Source organism: Mobula hypostoma, chromosome 18 (assembly GCF_963921235.1).
Source record: "Mobula hypostoma chromosome 18, sMobHyp1.1, whole genome shotgun sequence".
Classification (NCBI taxonomy): domain Eukaryota; kingdom Metazoa; phylum Chordata; class Chondrichthyes; order Myliobatiformes; family Myliobatidae; genus Mobula; species Mobula hypostoma.
Window position 1 is genome coordinate 13,640,001 of NC_086114.1, and position 18,737 is coordinate 13,658,737.

The 18,737-nt window shown below is 41.2% G+C and overlaps 1 protein-coding gene across 1 annotated transcript in view; it reads left to right on the top strand.

Annotated features, from left to right (window-relative positions):
* ccdc33 (coiled-coil domain containing 33) overlaps nucleotides 1-18,737 on the top strand; it is a 355,995-nt gene that overhangs the window by 321,523 nt on the left and 15,735 nt on the right. Inside the window, exons 16-17 of the mRNA XM_063070154.1 lie at nucleotides 12,887-13,082; nucleotides 15,699-15,787. Coding sequence (XP_062926224.1) covers nucleotides 12,887-13,082; nucleotides 15,699-15,787 — 285 coding nt within the window. The remainder of the gene's footprint in view (nucleotides 1-12,886; nucleotides 13,083-15,698; nucleotides 15,788-18,737) is intronic.

Genomic DNA, 18,737 nt, shown 5'->3' on the forward strand with positions numbered 1-18,737 from the left:
GGTATCACTCCTTGAAGATGTCCAGGATACTGTGAAGCTTAGAACCCATGATGGAGCTGACTAAGTTTACAACCCTCTGCAGCTTATTTTTGATCCTGTGCAGATATAATCGATCATTGACATATAACGTAAAAAGAATCGGTCCCAATACAGACCCCTGAGGAACACCACTAGTCACTGGCAGCTATCCAGAAAAGGCTCCTTTTATTCCCACTCTTTGCCTCCTGCCAATCAGCCACTGCTTTATCCATGCTAGAATCTTTCCTGTAACACCATAGGCTCGTAGCATGTTATGTAGCCTCTTGTGTGGCATCTTGTCAAAGTCGTTCTGAAAATCCAAGTATACAACATCAACTGATTTTGCTTGTTACTTCTTCAAAGGATTCCAACAGAGTTCCATGCTGACTACAGCCTATTTTATCATGTGCCTCCAAGTACCCTAAGACCTCATCCTTAGTAATTGACTCCAACATCTTCCCAACCACTGAGGTCAGACCAACTGGCCAATGGTTTCCTTTCTTCTGCCTCTCTCCCTTCTTGAAGAGTAGAGTGACATTTGCAATTTCCCAGTCTTCCGTAACCATTCCAGAATCTAATGCTTCTTTAGGATCATTACTGATGCCTCCATGATCTCTTCAGCCACCTCTTTCAGAATTCTGGGGTGTTCACCATGTGGTCCAGATAACTTATCTACCTTCAGACCTTTCAGTTTCCCAAGAATCTTCTCTCTAGTTATGGTAGCTCCATACTCTTCATGCCCCCTGACACCTGGAACTTCCACCATACTGCTAGTATCTTCCACAGTGAAGACTGAAGCAAAGTACTTAATCAGTTTGTCCATTTTTTCCTTGTCCCCCATTGCTACCTTTCAGCATTGTTTTCCAGCAGTACAGTATCCACTCTCACCTCTCTTTTACACTTTATGTATCTGAAGAAACTTTTTGTATCCTCTTTAACATTATTGGCTAGTTTGCTTTTGTATTTTGTCTTTACCTTCTAAATGACTTTTTTACTTGCTTTCTGTTGGTTTTTAAAAGCTTCCCACCAACTTCCTCTAACTTCCACTAATTTTTCCTCTATGAGGACTGGTGTGTGTTCCCCTTCTGAAACAGCAGTACAGGACAGTACATAAAAATTGATAAATACAAACCGCATTTCCAGAAAAGTTGGGATATTTTCCAAAATGCAATAAAAACAAAAATCTGTGATATGTTAATTCACGTGAACCTTTATTTAACTGACAAAAGTACAAAGAAAAGATTTTCCAATAGCTTTACTGACCAACTTAATTGTATTTTGTAAACATACGCAAACTTAGAATTTGATGGCTGTAACACACTCAACAAAAGTTGGGACAGAGGCATGTTTACCATTATGTTACATCACCTTTCCTTTTAATAACACTTCTTAATCGTTTTGAAACTGAGGATACTAATTGTAGTAGATTTGCAATTGGAAATTTTGGCCATTCTTGCTTGATATAAGACTTCAGCTGCTCAACAGTCCATGGTCTCCGTTGTCTGATTCTCCTCTTCATGATGCGCCATACATTTTCAATAGGAGATAGATCTGGACTGGCAGCAGGCCAGTCAAGCACACACACTCTGTGTCTACAAAGCCACGCTGTTGTAGCCCGTGCAGAATGTGGTCTGGCATTGTCCTGCTGAAATAAGCATGGACGTCCTGGGAAGAGACGTTGCCTTGATGGCAACATACGTCTCTCTAAAATCCTAATATACGCCTCAGAGTCAATGGTACCTTCACATACATGCAACTCACCCAGGCCATGGGCACTGATGAACTCCCATACCATCACAGACACTGGCTTTTGCACCTTTCGCTGATAACAATCTGGATGGTCGTTTTCATCTTTGGCACGGAGAACTCGACGCCTGTTTTTTCTGAAAACCAGCTGAAATGTGGACTCAGCTGACCACAGCACACAGTTCCACAGTCTTTCAGTTCATCTGAGATGAGCTCGGGCCCGGATAACTCGCCGGTGTTTCTGCATAGAGTTGATGTATGGCTTCCTCCTTGTGTAATACAGTTTCAAGTTGCATTTCTGGATGCAGCGACGGACTGTGTTGAGTGACAATGGTTTTCCGAAGTACTCCCGAGCCCAGGTGGCTATAATTGTCACAGTAGCATGACTTTTCTGTGCACTTTTCAATCTTATTTTAACTCCGTCCCAACTTTTGTTGAGTGTGTTGCAGCCATCAAATTCTCAATTTGTGTATATTTACAAAATACAATTAAGTTGGTCAGTAAAACTATTGAAAATCTTTTCTTTGTACTTTGGTCAGTTAAATAAAGGTTCATGTGACTTAACATATCACAGACTTTTGTTTTTATTGCATTTTGGAAAATATCCCAACTTTCCTGGAAATGGGGTTTGTATGTAAAAGTAAATAAATTGTGCAAAAAGAGAGAAAAATACTGTTCATGGGTTCATGGACATCACCTTGTGAACATGTCCTCGATTATGAGTGAGAGGCAAGGAATAAATAATAAGTAGATGCAGACTTCACTGCCAGCCAAGCTGGGTGACGAAGGTCTCCTTATCTGTGACTCACTATGTTCCTTTTCCAAAGATAATTTCAAAACTAAATATTTTAGTCAGATTTTCACAACAAACTTTGATCTACTATGATTAGAAAGTCCTTCGCGTTGTTAACCAAGGACTATAGCTTCAGGAACATTTATCTTTTGACAGTCGTAAGCAGACATTTCTTACTTCAATGACAATTTTACGAAGGATGTGGGTGGGGGCCTCGTTGAATACTGAAAGAGCAGGAGAGAGTGAACACAGAGAAGAAGTTTTCATTGGTAGGGGAGGTGAAGATCTGAGGGCACAACTTCAAAATAAAGGGACAGACATTTAGAACAGAGATGAGGAGGACTTTCTTCAGGCAAAGAGTGATAAGTCTGTGTGATTCATTTCCACAGAAGGCTGTAGAGGCCAGGTCATTGTACTTAAGGCAGGGATGGATAGGTTATTGATTGATAAGGGGGTTAAAGGCTACAGGGTGAAAATGGGAGAATGAGATTGAAAACAACTTAAAATTTAGCCATAATTGAATGACGGTGCAGACTTGATGGAGCTGAATGGCCTTGTCCTGTTCTTATATCTTATGATCTAATGGACTAAACATACATCATTACATCCCACCTCTCTAGAGCCCCCACACAATCTGACAGAGCTGAGGTTCAACCCCACGCTCACTGGTCTTATCCAAATGGTAGCTCACTCTAGATAGCCCCAGGGCCAAGTCCAATTCCCTTGAGATCTGCAGATCTTCAGGATGTTCCACAAGACCTTGCATTGCAAGCTGGGGTAGCCAGTTGGTGCACAGCAAGCTCCCATAATCATAAATTTTCATTTTAAAAAACAAAGAACTACAGCAGCTGGAAATAGGACATCAGTGAATGGTGGGAATACTCAGATGGTCAGGCAGCATCTGTAGAGAGAGAAACATTTCCAGTTGATGCCATTTCATCAGAACAGGGGACAGTTTGAAACCAAGTATATTTTTAGTTGAAGAGAGAGGGAAGGGGTGAATTTAGAATAAGGTTTAGTATCATTTACAGATGTTGTGAAATTTGACTTTTTTAGTGGAAGCACAAGGGTGGAAAGATGGAGGGGATAGTCTGACTGTGTGGGTGGAAACCAGGAGAGACTGATTGACGCAAGTGTGAGTGAGAACAGAGGATGGAAAATGTGAGATGCAAGTAACCTAACATCTAACCGTGTCTTTAACTGCCTCCTTGTGTATACTTGCTTTCTTTCTCTCTTTCTTTTTTCCTTCTTTCTTTCCTCTTGCCTTTGTTCTTTCTATTTGTTTATTTATTGTATTCATTTATTTAGTGATACAAGCCCATACAGTCCAAAGATTTTGTACCTCCCAACAACACACCTATTTTGTTCGGTCGTTATATGCCACATTGTATGAATTGGGCAATCATGATCTCCCTAATTATTCTTGGCAATTTGTTCTACAGAAGTGGTTTGCCATTGCCTTCTTCTGGTCTGTGTCATTACAAGATGGGTAACCCCAGCCATTATCAATACTCTTCAGAGATTATCTGCCTGGCATCAGCGGCCGCATATCCAGGACTTGTGACCGTGCACCAGCTGCTCATATGACCACCCACCACCTGCTCCCATGGCTTGATGTGACCCTGATCGGCGATGGGGGGTTGTGGCTAAGCAGGTGCTGCACCTTGCCCAAGGGTGACCTGCAGACCAGCAGAGGGAAGGAGCGCCTTACACCTCCTTTGGTAGAGATGTATTTCCACCCCGCTACTCTCCACCTATTCAGCATTAGCTGGTCATAGGACAATTTACAATGACCAATTAACCTACTAACAGGTATGTCATTGTACTGTGAGAGGAAACCATAGCACCCGGAGGAAACCCATGCAGTTCATGGAAAGAACATACAAACTCTTTACAGACGGTGCCAGAATTGAACTCCAAACTATGGAATGGTGTCACACTGACCACTACACCACCTATATTCTTATTGTAATTTATGGTTATTTTTATATATTGCATTGTACTGCTGCCACAAAACGACAGATTTCTTGGCATATGTCAGTGTGTATAAACCTGATTCTGATAATCTGTCCTTTGGACAAACTTATAATGGTGGTGACAAACTGACATGGCCACTGAATAAAGCCATTCCAGCCAATTTCTACAGTACCAGGTCTTCGGTATGCAGGAAGAAACCTACCTCTCATTACAAGTACTTTGAATGGAAGAGAGGCTTAATAAAAGAGGCTCAAACTTCTCAGCTTATAGACAGGTGGAAGACCAGGATCACCCATGTCATTCAACACAGCACGTAACGATGAAGATGATGAACCTAGGTGCCTGTGTCGGACCTGCACAGGCAGGCATCTCCCAGTCTCCACCCACCTAATAGAAGTCACCTGATACTTGTTTCCATCTCATCACCTGCTGCCTATTTATACTTCATGTATCATTGGAGCCACACTCTTCTAGACAGATGGAGAATGTTCCATCACATTCTGGAAGTGTTTTGTAGGTAGAGGAGAGTGTTTGTGGTGTCAGAAGACAAAACTTATTACAAGATATCCCACCCTAAGTTACTCTTGCTCTAAGTGTCCACTGGCTCCAAGGGCAACAGGGAATAGGAAAGAAAAGATAAAATTAAATCAGAGTCAGAGTTAGGTTTAATATTACTGACATTTTCAAAGTTCAAAATAAATTTATTATCAAAGTACATATGTGTCACCATATACACCCCTGAGATTTATTTTCTTGAGGGCTTTTGCAGTAAGTACATAAAAACACAGTAGAATCAATGAAGACCACACCCAACAGGATGGACAACAAACAATGTTCAAATGACAACAAACTGTGCAATTACAAAAATAAATAATAATAATAAATTAGTAAGCAATAAATATTAAAAACTTGAGACAAAGAGCCCTTGAAAAGTGAGCTCGGAGGTTGTGGGAACAGTTCAGTGATGGACGGGTGAAGTTGAGTGAAGCTTTCATATATACAGGTGTGTAGACATCTCCGTGGATTGTCACCTTGTCGCGGTGGAGAGGCTTGTGTGGTCCTGAGATCCCGAGAGCGATGCCGTCTGGAGCTATGCGCCTGGTAGGGTCACCCGTGGCGGTAAGGTCGAGGTTGAGGTCCCTGACAAAGAACAATCCAACTAAGACCTCAATGGTGAAACAGGCGGACGAAGTTACTTTGAACTCAACGGCTGTGAAGACAGATGAAGGCTGCAACAAATCCATCAGCTCCAATCGTCGTGGTTTCCATGCCATTGAAATCAGTTGGTTGATTTGTGAAGTATCATGTGCTTCTTGGAGTGCAACATCAAGTACACGTTAAACAAATACACGCACAGGTGTCTTCGCTCTCTGGGCCACTTGATCAACAGAACGAAGACCATCATCCTGGACCTCGAGGGATAGCCACAACGACGAGGTGTGTAGGTGTGTGTGTATAAAATTAATAAGTAGTGTAAAAAGAGATCAAAAAGTAGTTAGGGGAAGTTCATTGTCCGTTCATAAATTTGATGGTGGAGGGGAAGAAGCTGTTACTAAAATGTTGAGTATGTGTCTTCAGGCTCCTGTACCTCTTCTCCGATGGCAGCAATGAGAAGAGAGCATGTCCTGGGTAATGGGGGTCCTTAATGATGGATGCTGCTTTTTTTGAGGTATAGCCTTTTGAACATGTCCTGGATGCTTGGCAGGAATGTGAGAATAAAAGTAACACTGGGATAGATTTAAACTAACACGCTGAACAGGAATGAAAGGAAACGAATTTTCAAAGTTCATGGGGTAGCAATACATAGAAAGTAACCATTTGTAATATATTTATATGGTTGGTCCAGTTGTAATTCTGGTCAATAGGTTCTTCCTTCTGGAAGGTAGCAATGTTTCGCACTTGCATGGCATGGATGTTACTTCAAGAAGGATGACCCTTCTTGTAGACACTGAGGCTGTCTACAAGAAGGGTCAGAGCCGTCTCTATTTCCTGAGGAGACTGAGGTCTTTTCACATCTGCCGGATGATGCTGAGGATGTTCTACGAGTCTGTGGTGGCCAGCGCTATCATGTTTGCTGTTGTGTGCTGGGGCAGCAGGCTGAAGGTAGTAGACACCAACAGAATCAACAAACTCATTCGTAAGGTCAGTGATGTTGTGGGGATGGAACTGGACTCTCTGACGGTGGTGTCTGAAAAGAGGATGCTGTTCAAGTTGCATGCCATCTTGGACAATGTCTCCCATCCACTACATAATGTACTGGGTGGGCACAGGAGTACGTTCAGCCAGAGACTCATTCCACTGAGATGCAACATAGAGCATCATAGGAAGTAATTCCTGCCTGTGGCCATCAAACTTTACAACTCCTCCCTTGGAGGGTCAGACACCCTGAGCCAATAGGCTGGTCCTGGACTTATTTCATAATTTACTGGCATAATTTACATAATACTATTTAACTATTTATGGTTTTATTACTATTTATTATTTATGGTGCAACTGTAACGAAAACCAATTTCCCCCGGGATCAATAAAGTATGACTATGACTACTATGAGTTCCTTTTATAAATAAAATTTTAAGAAATTTGACATATCCCCGATGACCCTCACCAATTTTTATAGATGCATCATAGAGAATATTCACAGATGCATCACAGCTTGGTATTGCAACAGCTCTGCAGTAGCCAGCTAGAAACTGTAGAGGGGTGTGAACACAGCCCAGTCTATCGTGAAAGGCAACCTGCCTTCCATTGACTCGGTCCACACTTCCTGCTGCCTCAGGCAAGCACCCAAAATAATCAAAGACTCCTCCCACCTCAGTCGTTCTCTCTTCTCCACCCCCTTCCATTGGGCATGAGATACAAAAACCTGTAAAATCACAACAACAGGCTCAAGGACCGTTTCTATGTCACTGCCATAAAAGACTTGAATGAATATCTTCAATGATAAAGCTGAATTCTTGATCTCTGAATCTGCATCATCATGGCCTTGAACCTATATGTCTTGACTGCACTGCACTTTCTCTGTATGTGTATAGCTTTTCCCTTTGTACTACTTCAGTGTACTCATGTTTAGAGTGATCCTTCCAGACGGCATGCAAACAACATTTTCACTCCATTTCAGGACACGTGCCAGTAATAAACCAATCACCAATAGGAATGGTAATATATTCACTGCAAGCGTAAAGCATAATTATCATCAGGTACTTCCTAGAGGGATAAAAGGAGTCTTAACCGTTTTTACTGAAGGTCCAGTAACTTTCTTACCTACCCTGTGGTCTTAAGTTTTAACTCAGGGATGGCCAACCTATGGCACATGCGCCAAAAGTGGCACACTGGATGATTAGAAGTGGCGCATTGCACCCCAGTGATAATAATAAAAAAGTAAGCCTACTCATGCAAAAAGTATTAACCAAAAACCGATTTGTAGAAAAAAAATCTATAACAGGAATTCAAGTAGCTTAGAGCTAGAAATGGGTTTTACTGAGAATAAATCTAAAACTTAGCAATTATTTTTAGCAATTTTATTATTTCGCGCACATTTTTTGGCGAATGTTATCTTCTTTCAGATTAATCTGTTTTCGATTTTAAAAAATGTTCAATGAGTCAAACTAGGAAAGAAGGGCTTTTGTTCTGCAGTCGTTTCATAATTTTCAATACACGTTTGATACTTGTTTGATCCTGAGGCGCCAGGCGTCTGCACCAGCGGTGCGTCGCAGGTTTCTGCCAGTCAGTTTACAATTTATACTCGTGTGCTACGGAGTTGTGCTTTGTTTATTCTTTTTCGAACATTTGCAGTTTTGTACCTTTTCGAAAATTAAGCCTTGTTTTGACATTCAGTTACCCTTCACAGTGCAAAAGAAAATGAGCAAAAGAAAAGCAGGAAGTGATAGTAAGCGTGAATTCAATGAACAGTGGGAAAACGAGTTCTTATTTATAGCGGGTCCATCAGGAAAACCGTTGTGTATTGTTTGTGAAAACACTTTCTCACATAATAGAAGACATGATCTTAATAGACACTATAAAACACAACATCAGACTGAAATAGAAGGAAAACTGAAGCTAGTGCTTGGGTCTGAGTTATGGAAAGAATATGTGATTAAGAAAAATGAAGAAATCAAAAGAAGACAAAATATATTTGTTAAATTAAGGTAAGTAATGTTTATCTTGTTTTTATATTAAATCAATATATCATGTAAGATGCTAAATATGTCTATATTAATATATTTTTACAAGAATTGAATGGGGGTACAAGAGTTGTATGGCGCATCTGAACTCGTGCGTGAAAAAATTGACACACGGAATGTAAAAGGTTGGACACCCCTGTTTTAACTGATTGCAAGGTTTCCCAGCAGGTATAATATAAGAACATAAGAAATAGGAGCAGGAGTCGGCCATCTGGCCCGTCGAGCTTGCTCCGCCATTCAATAAGGTCATGGCTGATCCGGGCATAGACTCATCTCCACCTACTTGCCTTTTCCCCATAACGCTTAAATCCCCTACGATGCAAAAATCTATCCAACCTTGCCTTAAGTATATATACTGAGGCAGCCTCCACTGTTCCATTGTTACACAGTTACACAGATTCACCACTCTCTGGGAAAAGCAGTTCCTCCTCATCTCCGTCCTAAATCTACTTCCCTGAATCTTGAAGCTATGTCCCCTACTTCGAGACTCACCTACCAGTAGAAACAACTTTCCTGCCTTTAACTTATCTATCCCTTTCATAATTTTATATGTTTCTATAAGATCTCCTCTCATTCTTCTGAATTCCAGTGAGTACAGTCCCAGGCGACTCAATCTTTCTTCATAGTCTAACCCCTTCATCTCTGGAATCAACCTGACGAACCTCCTCTGCACCGCCTGCAAAGCCAGTATATCCTTCTTCAAGAATGGAGACCAGAACTGCATGCAGTACTCCAGATGCAGCCTCACCAGTACCCTGTACAGTTGCAGCATAACCACCTGCTCTTAAATTCAATCCCTCGAGCAGTGAAGGCCAACATTCCATTTGCCTTCTTGATAGCTTGCCGCACCTGCAAACCAACCTTTTGTGATTCATGCACAAGCACTCCCAAGTCCTTCTGCACAGCAGCATGCTGTTATTTTTTTACCATTTAAATGATAATCTGCTCTTTCATTTTTCCTTCCAAAGTGGATGACTTTGCATTTACCAACATTGTACTCCATCTGCCAGACTCTTGCCCACTCACCTAACCTATCTATATCTCCCTGCAGACTCTCCATATCTTCTGCACAATTTGCCTTTCCACTCAATTTAGTATCATCAACGTACTTAGGTACACTACACTTGGCCCCCTCTTCCAGATCGTTAATGTATATCGTGAACAGTCGTGGGCCCACCACTGTCCCCTGCCGCTCACCACTGATTGCCAACCAGAGTAACTATCCCAACTCTCTGCTTTCTATTAGTTAACCAATCCTCTATCCATGCTAATGCATCATCCCCAACTCTATGCATCCTTATGGATAAGTCTTTTATGTGGCACCTTATCGAACACCTTCTGGAAATCCAAGTAAATAACATCCATCTGTTTACCTCTATCCACTGCGCTCATTATGTCCTCAAAGAACTCCAGTAATTTTGTCAAACAGGACCTGACTTTGCTGAATCCATGCTGCATCTGCCTGATAGATCCATTTCTTTCCAGATGCCTCGCTATTTCTTCTTTAATGATAGCCCAAGCATTTTCCCAACTACAGATGTTAAACTAACTGGCCAGTAGTTACCTGCCTTTTGCCTACATCCTTTTTTGAACAGTGGCACAGCATTCACTGTCTTCCAATCCACCAGGACCTGCCCAGAGTCCAGAGAATTTTGGTAAATCATCACCAAAACCTCTACTATAACTTCTGCCGATTCTTTCAGTACCCTGGGATGCATTCCATCAGTACCAGGGGACTTACCTATCTTCAGGCCTACAAGTTTGCTCAGCACTACCTCTTTAGTGATAGTTATTGTATCGAAGTCCGCTCCTCCCGTTGTATGATAGACATTGCCTCCACCGTGAAGACCGACACAAAATAGTCATTCAAAGCCTTGGCCATTTCCTCATTACCCAATGTCAATTCCCCCTTCTCATCCTCCAAGGGACCTACGTTCACTTTAGCTACCCTTTTCCACTTTATATAATTATAAAAACATTTACTATCCATTTTTATATTTTGGGCTAGTTTATTTTCACAAACTAGCCTCTCTTTCTTTATTGCTTGCTTTGTGGTTCTTTGTTGCATTTTAAAGTTTTCCCAATCTTCCAGTTTTGCACTACTCTTGGCGACTTTGTATGCAAGGGTTTTTAGTTAGATGCCTTCTTTTATTTCCTCAGTTATCCAAGGCTGGCTCTCCCCACCCTTACTACCCTTGTGTTTAATTGGAATATACTTTTGTAGAGCACCACGAAAAATCTCTTGAAAGTCTTCCACTGTTCCTCAACTGTCCTACCATATAGCTGGTGTTCCCAGTCTGCACTAGCCAAATCCTCCCTCATCCTATTGTAGTCTCCATTGTTTATACACTGCATAATACACTGGTTTTAATTGAACTATTGCACCCTCCATTTATGGGAAAACAGAGGGAAGACTAAAAATGCACATTGATGTTCAGTTAAGATTTGAAAATGAATTGTGATAGAATTCTTCATAGTAAATAGGAGTGACATTGGGCAAGATTCAGAGAGCAGCAGAAATTTCAAACATTCTTTATCACTCTGCCATTGGATTCAACTACAATTACTCATTGGAGGTTAGTAAGGTCTTGTTTTCCGTGAGTATTTAGCATTGCAAGGTATGAACCAGGGCTTCCTTGAATGGCAAAAGAGGACGAAGACATAGAATGATCTCCTTCAGTCCCTGTCTTTGTACATAAATGTTCAGCTGCAGAATGAGAACATTCAGCCCATCATGCATTGTGCTAGCATCGTGAGAGAGCAGTTGAAAGCCAGAACTGCAACGTTGACTGTCCATGTCCCTCCACAGATGCAGCTTGACCTGCTGAGTTCCTCCACTTTGAAAGTGCTATTCCATTAGTCTTTCATAAAAAGATACAGGCCCTTCGGCCCATCAAGTTGGCACTGACCATTGTCCATTTACTTTAACCCTACAATAACCCCATTTTATATTCTTCCACATTCTCATTAATTCTCCCCAGGCCCAACCACTCACCTATATACAAGGACATATTTACAGTGGCTAACTAGTGAGACAATCAGGACATCTCTGGGCTGTGGGACAAAACCGAAGCACTCAGAGCCACATGCAGTCACATGGAGAGTTTGCAAACTCCATAGAATCAACACCGGATGTCAGGATTGAACCTGAGTCCCAGACCCTGCAAGGCAGCGGCTCTATCAGCTGCATAACTTTACCTTCATGCTGTGTTTCCCCATTATGGTACACTACAGTCCTGAAGCAGGTTCTTCGGCCCAGACAGTCCATGCTGACCTGATCTTCTGTCTAGCCCCATAAACCTGCTCCAGGACCATATACAAACCCTCTCATTCAAGTCGCTTTCCAAGCTTCTCTTAAATATTACAAGTAATCCACATGTATCACTTCCACTGCCAGCTCATTCCACACTCACTCCACCCTCTGAGTGAAGAAGTTCTCCCTCAGATTTTCCTTAAATATTTCACCTTTTACCCTAAACCTATGAACTCTAGTTATTGTCTCACCCAGCCTGAGAGGAAAAAGCCTCCAAGAATTCACCTAACTATACTCTCATAATTTTAAATACCTCGATAAGATCTCCCCTCATCCTCCTGCGCTCCGGGGAGTAAAGTCCTATCCTTTTCAACCTCTCACTATACCTCTGACCCTCAAGTCCCAGCAACATCCTTGTAATGTTTTTCTGCATTCTTTCAAACTTATTGATATCTTTCCTATAATCAGGTGACCAGAAGGTTTCCCGTGGGTAGGTAGTGGGAGACGACAAACCTCCCCACCATTAGGAACATCTTCAGAATTTGATGCCTTAAAAAGGCAAAATCCATCATCGATGACCCCCACCATTCAGGACATGTTCTCTTCTCGTTACTATCATCACGGAGGAAATGCAGGAGCCTAAAGATGTTTTAGGAACAGCTTCTTCTCTGCTGTAAGATTTCTGAATGGTTCGTGAACCTATGAATGTCATATTCCCTTTGTTTTGCACTACTTTGGTAATGTACAGTGATAAAAATTGGTAAGGGTCAATGAGAACATGCTAAGCTTCTTTAGCTTCCGGAAAGCAGTTGAGGCTAATGGAATTTAGCATGTCCACATGGCTGCAAACACGTGCCGCAGGGCCAGTTTCAGTGCTCTACGATGCTCCTGACTCTCTGACTTGTTGATGTTGCACAGGAGCTGGAGAACTACCGAGCTGCAATGCAGAAAATGGCCGCTGATATCATCAAACTGAGGAAGGACATGGCCTGGCAGGAGGCTGAGAACAGCAAGCTGCGCAGCGAGCTGAGCCTGCACCAGAACCTGGGGCCAACTCTGCTGGACGACGCTGACATCGATGTGATGACAAAGGCAGAAATAGCAGACAGAATCGGTGAGTTCTTGCTGCCACTGTGAGATTAAAAACCTATCTCGGTTTATTTTGTAATTTGTTCTCAATTCAGAATCGGGTTTATTATCACTTACTTAGGTGGGGTGAAATTATTAATATAAAGTTGAAAAAATAAATATGCAAAAAAGGTGAAATTTGTTGTTTTGCAACAAATTAATATAAATTCATCATGTAAAAAAAAGGAGTAATGAAGTATTTTCGTGGGTTCATGGACCATTCAGGAATCTGATGGCAGAGAGGAAGAAGCTGTTCCTGATTCACTGAGTGAGGGTCTTCACACTCCTGTACCTTCTCTCTGGTTGTAGTAATGAGAAGAGAGCATGTCCGAGATGTGAAGATCTTTAATGATGGGTGCTGTCTTCCTCAGGCACCCCTTCTCGGAAACGTCCTCAGTCGTTTAATACTAAGTGGGGTAATCCAAATGTTTCAGTACCTCAGTATCCTGGCTTTAATTAGACTTAGAAAAGCATGGATTTGGATCTTCTTTCGTACTGTAATCATTCTGTAGCCAACTGACAGCTCCATCCTTGGCCTTCTATACTATCACAGAGAAAATCAAAGTCAAAATCAAAGAACAGCACCTCATCTTCTAACCTGACATATTGCATCCTTCTTGAACTCATTGTAACTCAAGCAATTTCAGCAGGGCAACAACTACCAAATTTCAGATTATTTTCACAGTTACACTATCGTGAAGTATGAACAATTGTGTATTCTTGGTTGCCCTGTTGCAGGAAAGATGTTATTAAATTGGAAAAAGAGTATTTATGAAGTTGCTGCCAGAACGATGAGGGACTGAGTTACAGGGAGATATGGGGTAGGCTATGACTTTATTCCTTGGAGTGTAAGAGAATGAGGGGTATAAAATCATGAAAAGTTCAAAGTAAATTTAACATCAAAATACATATATGTCACCATATACAATTCTGAGATTCATTTTCTTGCAAGCACACATAGTAAATCCAAGAAACACGATAGAATCCTTGAAAGACCACACCCAACAGGACGGACGATCAACCGGTGTGCAAAGACAACAGATTGTGCAGATACAAAAGAAAAAAAATAAGCAATAAATATTGAGAACACGGGAACATGAGCAATGTAGTAATGCACATAGTCATTTTTCCAGGGGAGAGGAGCAAAGAACTGGGGGGAGGGCATAAATTTAAGGTGGGAGGTGAAATATTTAAAAGGGACCTGAAGGGCAAATTCACACGGTGTGGTGCGCATGTGCAGCGAACTGCCAGATAAAATTATTGAGGCAGGTAAAGGCAGTTGGAAAGGATGAGAGAAATATAGGTCGAATGTGGGCAAATGGGACTAGCGTGGTGAGTTCCATGGTCTGCATGGAGAATTTGGGCCATTAGGGCTGTTTCCATGCTGTGTCATTCTGCACCTCTATTTTCCTTTGGAAATTTCAAGTATTTGCTTGTATATTTTCCGAACCAATGCATTCCCTTTCCTGACCCGCTGCAATATTATCCTCCTCCTTTTGTTCTCTTTTCCCCTATTTTCTCCATTGTTCCACATACGCACCACACCCCTACCCTTTCTCAGCACTTTAAAACTTCTCAAACTGTTCCCTGTTAGAGTCATAGAGCACTACAGTCCTTTGGGCCGTGGCAAACTATTAATCTGCCTAGTTTTATGGATCTGCACCTGGACCATAGTCCTCCATAGCCTTTCCATCCATGTACTTATCCAAACTTCCCTTAACTGCTACAATTGAACCTGCATCTACCACTTCTGCTGGCAGTTCGCTCCACACCTCTGACTGAAGATATTCCCCCTCGTTCCACTTAAATACTTTACCTTTCACCCTTAACCTATGATCTCTAGTTCTAGTCTTATCCAACCTCCATGGGAAAAAGTTCTGATGGAGTATCTTTGATCTGAACTTTAACCACGTCTCTCCCATACAGATACTGCCTGACCTGCTGAATGTTTCTGGAATTGCCTATTTTTAATTTACTAATGATGTCTATTAGTTGAGAACAGGAGTGTACTTAATAAAGTGACCACTGAAGTGGAACCTGATGTGGTCTTCTGCTGCTGAATGTGTTGTGCATTCAAAGAGGTTCTTTTGCACTCCACTGTTGTAACATATTGATGTTTGAATTACCGCCACCTTCCTGTCAGCTTGAATGATTTTGGTTGTCCTCCTCTGACCCCTCTCATTAACAAAGCATTTTCACCCACAGAACTGCTACCCACTGGATTTTTTTTTGTTTTACACACCATTCTCTGTAAACTCCAGAGACTGTTGTGTGTGAAAGTTCCAGGAGATCAGCCATTTCTGAGATACTCAAACCACCCCATCTGGCACCAACAATCATTCCATGGCCAAAATCACTTAGATTTCATTTCTTCTCCATTCTGATGTTCGGTCTGAACAATAACTGAACCTCTTGACAATGTCTGCATGCTTTTATGCATTGAGTTGCTGCCACATGATTGGCTGGCTAGATATTTGTATCAATGAGCAAGTGTACAGGTGTACCTAATAAAGTGGCTACTGAGTGTAATGTTTAACAAAACCCAAATAGAGAAGCGACTGCTGTTTGAACTTCTTTCATGTCTCTTGCTTTCATGTTCCAGTCCTGTTGAAACACAAACTGGCCAGTGAGACTGCAGAGCATCTAAAGAGCAAAGATAAGGTGCAGCAACTGCAGAATGAGTTAATCCGGGTGAGTTGAAAAGCTGGAGAGATATATGGATGACTTTTTAATTTACCTGAATATGAAAGCAAGGCAGGCAAATTGGCAATGTCCCTGCAACAAAGCCTTTTGCATGCCATTGAGTAATTAAGATTTTTTCTAATAGATTGATGTGCATTTGTATTCACGTGTCTGGTGTTTCCTGATTTGTGTCACATTTGATGAATTTGTAGTGGTGGTTTTGATTTTGAAAGACAGGAGATGTTTAGCACGGGTGACGTAGTGGTGCAGTAGGGTGCTGCAGTGGTTAGTACTGCTTCCTCACCCCTCTGGGGACCTGGGTTTGACTCTGACCTTTGGTGCTGTCAGCATGGAGTTTCCATGTTCTCCCCAGAACAGTTTCTGCACACATCCCAAAACAGAAATGGAAAGCTATGTGGGAGGTGTGGATTAGGATGCAGAATTGTTATTTACCTTCTATTTTCCTCATAGTTTAAGTTTCCTATGCTTGTTCAGTAAAATTTCCAGGAATTATGGTATAGTTGCTTCCGTATTTTTCTCGAAGCTTCTTTGTTTTCTGTAACAGCTGTCACGGCACTTGAATCTGGCTATTTTATAGGTTAATGGTAATCACTGGAATTTAGTTGGTATCTAGTCTGAATTCAAAATGACAATGACTTCTTTTTCTTTTTTTTTGTTCTCTCGGTTTTTTGTTCATACCTTGTTCATGTAAACCAGCCATAAACACCAAGTTTTATTCTCGTCTTCTGGATAACCTCTGGATTGCAAAAACACCAGGATCCAACAAAAGATTGATCTTGGAGTAGTTTAAAAGGTCGGGACAGTATTGTGTGCAGAATGGCCTGCACCGTGCTATGCTGTTACATGTTCTATGTGCTGGTAGGTCAGAGGTACTGTAAACTAGTGAAGGTAAAGTATTGATTATTGTCACATGTATTGAGATACAGTGAAAAGCTTGCCTTGCATACTGTTCATACAGATCAATTCATTACCCAGTGCATTGAGGCAGAGCAAGGTAAAACAATAACAACGCAGAATAAAGTGTAACAGCTACTGAGAAAGAGTAGAGCAGGTAAACAATAAGGTGAAAAATCATAACAAGGTGGATTGTGAGGTCAAGAGTCCAAATAATAATAATAGGGAACTCTTTTGTGTCTTCTGCTCAGCGGAAGAAGCTGGTGGGGCATTGATAATGCTGGGTGCTTTTGTAACACCTATGTAGCACCCATCTTATCACGTGTGACTAGTCGCCACACTCTTTGAGAAAATCAAATTACATAGTACTACACTAGATGCTAATAGGCCATCAGAAGATTCTGGTATTGGAAGGAGGCAGTGAATAGAAACCACACACTTCTGGAGATAAGGTTTGTATATAAGAAAAAAAATAATAGGTACAAAATATTTACATGAGCAAGAACAATTCAAAATTCCAACATTCTGTTTAGGTTCCAAATCTTAGGTATCAAACCAAAACAAATTCCTTTTTAATCAGAATCAGTGAGATTCCTTTATTACCCTAATCTTTTGAAATAATTAGATCTAGTGTTATCCTCTATTTAAAAGTTTATAGACTAAACTTTCCTTTTTACTTATCCTTAGTTAGTTAGAAAACCAAATATAATTCCTATTCTTAAGTATTATAGTTAACTTCAGTTTCAGTTCCAGGCAGTACATCTACAAGTTTAAATTCAAATTCAGAAATTATATATAAACACAGCTTATCTCCATTCATGACAATTCTCCAACATCACAACTTTTAAACAAAGTAAATCTCATTAAGCAACTTATCAAAGTAAGTTGCTAAAGTATTTTAGCAACTTATCAAAGTTGCTAAAATAATTAGTTCTTGCAGAAAATCAAATTTGGACGATTTGAATGAAAGTAAAACTTGTACGTCCAACTACATTAAATTCTTTGCGTCTGTACACATTTTATTCTCGCACTGGTTCTTCATCTTGGGTGGGCCGCCATCTTGTTTCTTGGTTCATTGGATGAAATAGTTGATCGTCCACGGAAAGTCAATTCACAAACTTGTATGAAAATTTGACTAAATCCCTTGGTATGATTTTACAGAACTAATCTCCGACCACATGGTAGTGATTTTGGACACTGGTCTCTGCCAATATTGTCAAGTTATAGCCGTAGCTTCAATAAATCTTTTATCGCTATTGTCTCTCCTCCAGGGGTTTCACCCTGAGGTTTTCAAGTTGGTAGAGTAAAGATACACATTACTAATTCCACTCATAACAGTTCATGTCTTCAGCTTCTAATCGTTGCCGCGTTTCTCTCCTTGTCCATCCTGTATCAGGCAATGCCACTTCTTGCATAGAACTTTTTGTTCCAAATTCTCTTTTTTTAATCGCTAAACCTCGTTTTTATCCCTCCGCAGGTAGAACTTACTAATATTACATCCTTGGGTTTAATTAACCCGGGTTACACTTCACTGAGGCAGCAAGAGGTATAGACAGTGTCCATGGAAGGGAAGCTAATTCCTGCGATGTGTCCACATGCACAGGAGTTGCCATGCTAAGTTGTTATGCATCTGGATAGGATGCTACCTATGCTACATCAATATACATAAGTACGGGTTAATGGGTCACATTTCTGTAACCTCCTGAGGAAATAGAGCTATGGATGAGCTTTCTTGGTTCAATATGTAGTTGGATCAAGACAGGCTATTGACGAGGTTCCCTCCTAGGAACTTAAGGTTCTCAACCTCGGCGCCTCAACAGCTCAAAGCGGAGTTCATGGGCAAGTGAGAGAGAGTGAGTGGTGGGGGCACAGGGGGATGTGGAGGGAAGGGATGAGACTGAAGGGATTGCTGTGGTGCGAATCCTATGCCAGGAGCAGGCTAAAAGAAGGGAAGTATTTTGTGTGAACATGACTTATCTGATGCACCGTCAACTTTGGATTTATTGTCCAATTTCCCTGAGAAGGTTTCGTTATTTATAGGTGT